Source organism: Rutilus rutilus, assembly GCF_951802725.1.
Source record: "Rutilus rutilus genome assembly, chromosome: 6".
Lineage (NCBI taxonomy): Eukaryota > Metazoa > Chordata > Actinopteri > Cypriniformes > Leuciscidae > Rutilus > Rutilus rutilus.
The window spans coordinates 829,636-840,000 of NC_140214.1; the positions used below are offsets into that span (position 1 = coordinate 829,636).

The 10,365-nt window shown below is 41.3% G+C and overlaps 1 protein-coding gene across 2 annotated transcripts in view; it reads right to left on the bottom strand.

The window, feature by feature from the left end:
- Positions 1–10,365, bottom strand: part of LOC311292456 (receptor-type tyrosine-protein phosphatase mu) — a 284,516-nt gene that overhangs the window by 109,164 nt on the left and 164,987 nt on the right. For both annotated transcript variants that reach the window (XM_084412136.1, XM_084412135.1), the window contains exon 12: positions 5,751–6,027. In XM_084412136.1, coding sequence (XP_084268262.1) covers positions 5,751–6,027 — 277 coding nt within the window. The remainder of the gene's footprint in view (positions 1–5,750; positions 6,028–10,365) is intronic.

Below are 10,365 nucleotides of genomic sequence, written 5' to 3' on the forward strand. Positions count from 1 at the left end.
TGGCCCGTTCTCCCACACTGAGCGCTCTTCTGCTGAGAGTCCTGCTAAAGCAGTGTCAGTCTCTCTCTGTTAGCTCAGAGCATCTAGTAAAGCACAGGGTGTGGAAGACTACTGATAAACTGTGAGATATGAGGTATGAGGGTGTCATGTGCTGCTCTGTTAGCCTAGCGGCTAGCATTTACCAGAAAATAAAGGCATAAAAATAGTGTGTTAGTAGTTCACTTTTAAGGTTTTTGAGAGAGCACAGAGAATGTCTGTAGTTATCAAATATCACACCGTTTGTGCAAAGGAATTACAAAAACAGACCAAAATATGTTGAATCCTATTTGTATGTAGTGATATATTTAAAGAAAGCCAGAAGATTAGAAATAACAGCAGCTGCCAATTTTAGAAACAAAGATTGTATATTGTCAGGGCCTGTTAATATATTTATTTATTTATTTAAATTTTTTTTTCCTCCAAGTTTATTAGTGATCTGTTGAAAGTGAACTCTTTGATTCTGTGTAATGTATGCAGAAAGGCTCTGTCAGAAGGGTATCCCACAGTGGAAAAATTGTATTATCATTTACTGATCATTATTTAATTAGATTAGAATTAAATGATAATTACATATAAGAGGAATGATATAATAATGTATTATAATTACTTTAACAAAATCACTTTGGAGTGTTTTTAACCTAAACTGACAATGAATTGATTTAGTAGATAATCCCCCCATACAACAGTCCACGCAGAGGCGAGACTGAAACCCTGGAGCTGGCCAACCTCGTTTGATTTCTTTCCTATTGTCATCAATAATGAGTATATGAATATAGAAAGATCCTTGATAAATTACATAAATGGCATTTTTAACAGATCTGTTATATTCTAATCATTTGATTCCTTATGAGGAAATATAGCAAAGAATTTGCTAAATTAAAAAAAATATATATTCTGTTTGTGGCTTAGTCTATCAAGAATTTTCATTCTAGTGTATCAACAGTACATTTATTTAATTCTGTTTATTTTATAAAGTAATATAAATAACTAAATAGTATACTAATATCTAGTAGAAATATATAAAAATAAAAACCCTATTAACTTATCTCACTTTAGTGAAAATAGTTTAATTTTATTATTGACCAATACCCCCGATAGGGCGCTAGAGAGTTTCACACTTTTCCAGAACAATGTGACTCGTGGGGACGGCAATACTCTGTGTGACCACCAGGGGCGCATAGATACACACTCACACAGATTTTTGTCTTGAAAACGGTCTTCATGGGGACTTCAGAAAAAACTGCATGGGGCGTGTCTAGACACTGTCTGGGAGGTGCCTATGGGGCTTTGCCCGTGGGGACCTCAATTTAGGTCCCCACGGTGACACGAGTCCCCACGAGTCTGTGTGCATTCAGGTTGAAGTCCCCACCGGGATAGAAAAACAAGAACACACACACACACACACACACACACACACACACACACACACACACACACACACACACACACACACACACACACACTCACTCACTCACTCACTCTCACACACACACACACACACACACACACACACACACACACACACACACACACACACACACACACACACACACTCACACACTCACACACACTTTAGTCAGCAGAACAGAAACGACTCACTGATGGATATGCTGATATATTAAATCTGTTTTATTCCTGCTGAGCAGATGCAGCAGTAAAACTGTGTTTCAGACGAAAGCTGTGTGTGAGCGCTCAGAAGCCGAACACCTGGAACACGACTCGCTTTATCGCTTGCAATCAAACTAATGTCTCAAGCTGCACAAACACCAACAACACACACAACGTTCTGCTTCATTACTGCTGGTCTGTTTAACATGCCAACACACTGCTAATGTGTTTCAGAAGACTGCTGGATCTTACAAACCATGCTAGTGTTTTCCTAATCTTAAAGCGGTCCTATAATGTGCTATTCACAAGATGTAAAATAAGTCTCTGATGTTCTCAGAGTGTGTGTGTGAAGTTTTAGCTCAAAATACCCCACAGATATTTTTATATATCATGTTAAAATCGTCACTTTTTGGGTGTGAGCAAAAACGCGTCTTTTTTTATGTGAGTCCCTTTAAATGCAAATGAGCTGCTGCTCCCGGCGCTACAAGAGCTTGTGTGTGTGTGTGTTAGTGATGCGCAGATCGCGGTTATATCCGCGAATCGGGCGGGTCAAGCAATAAAAATAACATTCTGATTAATTTCGGGTGGATTTGATAAATCATTATTAACGAAAATAGTCTCGAAAATATGAGCAGGTTTAAAACTAAAATTTTTCCACCAGGCAGTAATTTGCACTCTTGTTAAGATACGCTACGAGAGCTGTGCGACTGTGAAGTGTTTGTGTGCATGTGCGCGTGTGTGTGTGTGTGTGTGTGTTCGCCTGTTCGGGAAGTCGCAGTTTAAGTTTCAAGGGAGTAAAGCCTGTGTTTATGTCAAGAAAATGAAATTCTGTCAAATAAATTTTGTTTTAAAGAAATGTTCATTCCTCAGTGTATTATGTTTCCATTAGAGATGTGCGCATCAACTCAAGCGTCGCACAGCCCGCTGTTGATCATCCATTTATCATCACGCTTAACAACTCATAAAAATAATTGTAATTTTACCGGATATCTAAATCAGAGAAAATTATTGGTGCGGTGGATGATTTGTGTTTGGCTGCGGATTCGGGTGACGTTGGAGCTCATCCGCGCATCTCTAGTGTGTGTTAGCAGCTCTGATTACCTCACACACACACTGAAAATTTCAAAAACTTTTAGCCTCTTATGTTCAAACCGGAGTCAGACAATGATGGAGAGACTCGAGAAGAAGAGACAACATGTAGAAGCAACAGGACATTTCTGAATGGTTAGTTGATGAGTTTATGAAGCTGATGTGTAGTTATCTTCTAGTCATTGATTAGCATATTCTGTCTTGATAATCTATAAATCGTGTTCCGGGGGCGGGGTTTATGTAAATTGTAGGGTTGGTGATGTCACTAACCCGAGAGGAATGTGGTGTAGTCTCTACCAGCCGTTTGTTGTAGTCCTTAAAAAGTGATTTCTGTAAAAGTAATATTTCCCTTTGCTCTGAACTTTGAGCGTTGTAACTTTGCAGATGTTGTTTATGCTCAAACAGCAACATTACACACTAACTAAAGTTAGAAAAGTGATACTCAACCACCCCTTTAAACACACACACTTCCTTATATTCCTGCTGGCGTTTTAAACATGCCAACACACTGCTAATGCACAGACTTTGCGAGTGTTTTCTAATCTGAAACATACACACTTACACCTACACCTGAACACGTGTGAAGACTTTCAACCTGACGAACGAGTCACATAAACAAACACTCGTCTGCTATTACAAAGCAAGCGAATAGAAATGTGCATTTAGCGTTGGCACAGAGCGACGGTAACAGCGCAAGGCCTGATTTAATGAATTACAGGTCTTGAATAGACAGAAACGAGGGCCGTCTCAGTAAGTGCCTGTCTGAATCCATCAGGGAGGCTAAAACACAGATCCTCAGTCAATTAGGACATCAATTACATCCAGCGGCTCTTCCGCGGCCTCTCAGAGCCGTCAATCTAAGCAGCGTTTTCTTTAAAAGCACCGCGACAGGTGAGAAAGAGCGAGACGCATTAAAGCAAAGTGAGTTAATGCGAGCGGTGGGCGTCTCCCGTCGTGTGTGACACTCAAAAGTGTCTTTCAAAAGTGTTTTTCTGCGTGATTACAGGCAAACCGGCTCCCTGACGGGCTCTTACGCGCGCGTTTGAGGACGCCAGTCGAGGTCGAGGAGTCCGAAGGGATCCTCTTCACCTTTATTCTCTTTCTTACACACAATTACCTTCCTCATCGACTCCAGACACTCGACGTGTGTGTATCTGTGTGTTAACTGAGGGACTCGTGAGTCTGAGTTCCTCACGCGCTTCTGTTTCTCCCAAATCGACTGAAATTAACACTCAACAAGCGCCAAATGCAAGTTAAAAATGGGCTTTGGTGCATACGTAAATAAAGGCAGCATGTGCGGTGACTTTCTTTGGAAATGCAACACTGCAAAAAAACTATTTCTTTTCTCAGAATGTTTAGATATTTGTACTGGAAAACAAGACACAAAATCCTGAGGAAGAAAACGAGTGCATGTAAACAGGACTCTCTGATCACCAAAATTACATATTTAAACGTTTTTTCCTTGAAGAAATGTTCTTCATGTCTTAAAATATCTTGACTGTAACTCGACACCCTCGCCTCATTTAGTATGCGCGGTTCTATGAATATGCAAATGAGCCCCGCCTCCACTCACTCACTCAGCTCAGAGATCCACTGGTTGACGATCACACGTTGATCTGATTGGTTACAAGGTAGTTTGTGACGTCAGAAACACCAGCGATTTCAAAGCGTGTTTTTGAGACTGTCTTTGGTTCACTGCAGTTTTAAGGAGGAAATACTCAGCAATGGTGTCGACTTATGAACTTACACATGCTTTGTCTTAAAGCACAGTAAAAACTGGATTTCACCACAGGGGAACTTTAATATTGTTGATATGACTGTACCAGCACTATTAGATGAGCAGAAATTAAATTGCATCACTGATCATTATTTTCCTGTTTATTACTGTAAAGCTGCTTTGAAACAATCTGGATTAAATTGTGCAAATGCAAATATAACATAAATATAACCGTGATGACATCACACTTTTCTCCAGAGCGGCTATATATATATATATATATATATATATAAATTAACTAAATTAATAACTTTTATAACAAAAATGAACCATCACTGAACTTACTTAAGCTGGACTGTGATGCTATTTTCTTCTAGAAACAAACTTTGTTACATTATTTTCCTGTTATCTCTGTAAAGCTGCTGTGAAACACTCTGTATTATGAAAAGTGCTGTATAAATAAAGATGACTTAAACCGGAAAACGGCGCTGAAAAGGGGCGGGGCTACAGAAGCTCTATAGAGCGCTTTTATGCAAATATAACCAGAAGTCTGCTGTGAAAAGGGGCGGGGCTACAGAAGCTCTATAGAGCGCTTTTATGCAAATATAACCGGAAGTCTGCTGTGAAAAGGGGCGGGGCTACAGAAGCTCTATAGAGCGCTTTTATGCAAATATAACCGGAAGTCTGCTGTGAAAAGGGGCGGGGCTACAGACGCTCTATAGAGCGCTTTTATGCAAATATAACCGGAAGTCTGCTGTGAAAAGGGGCGGGGCTACAGAAGCTCTATAGAGCGCTTTTATGCAAATATAACCGGAAGTCTGCTGTGAAAAGGGGCGGGGCTACAGAAGCTCTATAGAGCGCTTTTATGCAAATATAACCGGAAGTCTGCTGTGAAAAGGGGCGGGGCTACAGAAGCTCTATAGAGCGCTTTTATGCAAATATAACCGGAAGTCTGCTGTGAAAAGGGGCGGGGCTACAGACGCTCTATAGAGCGCTTTTATGCAAATATAACCGGAAGTCTGCTGTGAAAAGGGGCGGGGCTACAGAAGCTCTATAGAGCGCTTTTATGCAAATATAACCGGAAGTCTGCTGTGAAAAGGGGCGGGGCTACAGAAGCTCTATAGAGCGCTTTTATGCAAATATAACCGGAAGTCTGCTGTGAAAAGGGGCGGGGCTACCTATAGAGCGCTTTTATGCAAATATAAGCAGAAGTCTGCTGTGAAAAGGGGCGGGGCTACAGAAGCTCTATAGAGCGCTATAGACACAAACCTGCCCTGACTATAATGAGTATACGCACCCCGTTGGCGGTGCTGACGGCCTGATAGTAGACGCTGTAGCTCTTGTGTGGCAGCAGCGGGGCGTTCCAGTATCCGCTGTAGGTCCGGTTATCCCCGACGGTGAAGGGTTGAGGAGACGGGACGCTTGCGGACGGGAACTCTGCGCTGTAGTAATACCGAGAGTTCAGACTGCTGGCATTCTGGTAGTGAACCGGCACCGGATAACAGCGGAGGATCTCAGCCTCACCGCCTCGAGCTCTTCGTGGACGTTCCTCCTCAACAACCACCTGATACACACTGAGAGAGAGAGAGAGAGAGAGAGAGAGAGAGAGAGAGAGAGAGGAGGGGGGGGGGATACTGCATTAAACACACAAGGAAATCAGCGAGAATGATACAAAATATTCTATTTCAAATAAATGTTCTTTAACTTCCTGTTCATCAATGAATCCTGATAAATAAAATATGAAGCAGCACAGCTGTTTACATTGACATGACATTATGACATTAAATGACATTAAAAGACATTTATAATGTTACAAAATATTCTATTTCAAATAAATGCTGTTCTTTTGAACTTTCTGTTCATCAAAGAATCCTGAAAAATTAAATTTATCGCAGTTTCCACAAAAATATGAAACTGTTTTCAACATTGATAATAATCATAAATGTTTCTTGAGCATCAAATCATCATATTAGAATGATTTCTGAAGGATCATGTTTTTATTGTATTTCTGATTAAAGAAACACAGCCTTGGTGAACAGAAAAGCATAAAAAAATAATTGTATGTTGTTTTCATAAAAAAAACGTAGAGTTTCTCCGAGCAACACAGAACTGAAATGAAAATTGTTTCTAAACCAAGTTTTTTCAGTGCATAAAGACATTTTACCAAACTAAAATATGACTTATTCTGCTATAACTTTTGAATCTTGATTTGAGAATGTTTCGATATTTGTGCTGGAAAACAAGACAGAAACACTGAGGAGGAGCATCAGGTTTTTGCACTGATATATAACACGCTTCTGTTAGAAAATAAGGATGTGTTTGCAGAGACTTATTGACAGATCCATGGTTTTGCTGCCACGATCTATAACCATATTCATCAGGATTCTCCATCTCTCTTCCCTTTCATCTGTGGCTCTCAGACATTATAAGAGGCTTCTCTCATGTGCATCTTCTCCAGATCCAGAGGAACAGGGACCCCGGTGCGACTTCATAAATTAGCACTGCCACAACACAAAAAAACGCCCATGTTTGCCTTTTAATCATTTATAGACTTAAAGGGCAAACATGCTCTCACGCTCCCTTCATAAATTCCCTGTGTCAGTTTTTGGGGAAGGGCCGGCGAAGCCCCGGAGCGCCAGGAGACTACGGTAACGCCGTGCATCGATGCTTAGTGACCATGACAAAAAACAGGGATGTAAACAGAGCCTGGTTTCACACACTTCACACACACTTTACTCAGTGCAGCGATGATCTGAAATCTCCAGCCGCTGGTATTTAGAGACGGTCTGAAAGAGAGCGGCTAGCTGCTAGCTGCTAGCGCGACGAATGTTGACTGATGCTAATCTGACCTTTGGGTTTCTAATGTGTAATAAAGTCTGGGGTTGCATGCGAAAGGTTATCTGTGAATATAAAAACTGGATTTATAAATATACTGTAGTTAATGAAATTACAAACCTGCACACCGCCTGTCCTTTCCTGGGGTTCCTCGGTCTATCCATCCATCCATCCATAAATCCATAAATATCAATCCATCCATCCATACCAAAATATCAATCCATCTATCCATCCACCCATATATCCATCCATCCATCAATATAAAATCCATCTTTCCATCTTTCCATCTATACCTAAATATCAATCCATCCACCTATCCATCCATCCATCCATCCATCACTAAATATCTATCCATCCATCCATCTTTCCATCTATACCTAAATATCAATCCATCCATCCATCCATCCATACCAAATTATCAATCCATCTATCCATCCACCCATATATCCATCCATCCATCCATCTATCCATCACTAAATATCAATCCATCCATCCATCCATCTTTCCATCTATACCTAAATATTAATCCATCCACCTATCCGTCCATCCATCCATACCAAATTATCAATCCATCTATCCATCCACCCAAATATCCATCCATCCATCTATCCATCACTAAATTTCAATCCATCCATCCATCAATATAAAATCCATCTTTCCATCTATACCTAAATATCAATCCATCCACCCATATATCCATCCATCCATCGCTAAATATCAATCCATCCATCCACCCATATATCCATCCAACCATCAATATAAAATCCATCCATCCATCTTTCCATCTATACCTAAATATCAATCCAATCCATCCATCCATCCCACAAAAGTGTCAGAGGGAGTGGCTTGAGGATCTTTAACCAATCAGATTACTAGCCAATCACAATCAGTCTTTGCCTGTCAATCATTTTGCACATTTGAAGTCTAATATAGTCAGAGTTATTGAATGCCTCGAACATCAAAAAGGTGCTTCAACGAAACTCTCTCTCTCTCTCTCTCTCTCTCTCTCTCTCCTTCAGTTTGAGGCGTCACTTTCAGTTGCGTCTGATATGTGTGAAATAGTCAGTGCAGAAATAAATTCTATGGCACTCTTTGAATGATCTGCTCTGCTGCATGATAATACATTACCATCCTACGGCATGCTGGGTAAAGGTGATCTCTGCCAGCGCTTCAGTTTGGAGATGAAATATAATGTGATCAATTATTTAAGCCAGTGGAGAGACAGTGAAGGTGAAAGGGGAAGATGATTAGCACCTGATCTCACACTGAGGTCAAAGTACAGAGGTCAAAGAGCAAATCAAGGCCTCAATGGAGGTCTATCCTGATTACAGATGAACGAGAGAGAGAGAGAAAGAGATGTGTGTGTAAAACACTCTGGAAACACACTAACAGAAGTAATGAGATTTAAAAGCATATGGGAATATAATATGAACAAGTGAAGCATGACGAAAGATGTCTCTATGAAGCCCCTCCTTCTGAAAAGCACACTGTGCTCTGATTGGTCGACTGGAGCAGTTGTGATTGGTCGAGCGCTTTGTTTGGGAAATGTCCCGCCATTCACCATAATCGGCAGTTTCGGCCATAGACTGTAAAAAAAGTATGTGCGTAGTGTGTGTGACGTCACCCGTAGTGTTTCTGAAGAGCGTTCTTAAAGCCCAAAGTGGGCGGAGCCGGCCGTCGCCATCTTGGCCGCGCGTCACTTGCGGATAAACGAAAATGTGCAGCGAGGCGGATTAGCTGAGGTGACGTAACGCTAACAGACAGCAGACAAATGGCTAGCAGTGACATCAGCAGCAACCCACCTGTCACTCAAGTGGCCACGCCCCTAATTATGCAGAACTGCACTGTTAACACTACATCAACAGCGTAGGAGAACGACATGGAAGAGACGAGATTGTTGAATATTTTAGTTTTTTTCTTTGCGCACAAATAGTATTCTCATCGCTTCATAACATTAAGGTTGAACTACTGGAGTCACATGGACTATTTTAACCACGTCTTTACCACCTTTCTGGACCTTGAAAGTTGCAATGACATTGCTGTCAATGGAGGGACAGAAAGGTCTCAGATTTCATCAGAAATATCTTAATTTGTGTTCCGAAGATGAACGAAGGTCTTAGGGTGAGTAATCACTGACAGAATTTTCATTTTTGGGTGAACTAACCCTTTAATATAATTTAAACGGATGAGTTATTAAAAAATATTCACCCCCCTCACAGTCGTCATGAAGGGCAAAATTAGCTATATAGACCAAAACCACTATTTGCACCAGACTGTAAACGTGTGTTTTTCTGCTGTAAAGTTGGGAATATTAACATGGAGGTCGGCTCTCTTTTAGAGCCTGTCTCTAGTGGCCAGTCGATGAACTGCAGTTTAACTCACTTCAGTGTTGGACCCGAGAGAGAGACCGGAAAGGTTAACGCTTGGTTTCAACACACTACTAACTAACTCAACCAGGCCCCGCCCCTTTATTCTGCGCATGAATTATTATAATGAGGAATATTGTGACGTGTTCGTTCCCGGGAGAAACTCAAAACTACAATGGAGGCGTTTCAGGAGTTCAGAAACACCGACTCTGATATGGAGAAGAACTCCTGGAGGGACTTTAATTGTAGAGTGTTACCGATGGTTTTTAACTTCCAAAATGCATCTAGAAGTGCTATAATGTGCTCTATATGTGTGTGTGAGGGCTGGAGCAGGTGTGTAATGGGATGAGACCTGCACAGGATCCAATTTCCACATCTGAACCCAGTAATGTCCCTCTTCCTTCTGTTACTGTGGAAACCGAGGATCCGCTCGCCCATCATCCCACTTATTATTCCGCATAAATTCAGCTTTATTTCTGAGAGAAGAAAAGAAGGTCTTCTTTGACGTGTGTGTGAGTGTGAGTGCTGTCAGCGCCGATCCGGCCGGAGAACGGAGGATCCGAACACCACCTGCCTCTGACGAGCCTCATCCGTGATCAGAGAGACGTCGCTGTTATTAATCACACTGAACCACTGCGAACATCAGCGACATCATCAAAGAGAGAGAGCAGACGGCGCGACACAGCCAAAATTAAGCTCAATTTATTCAAG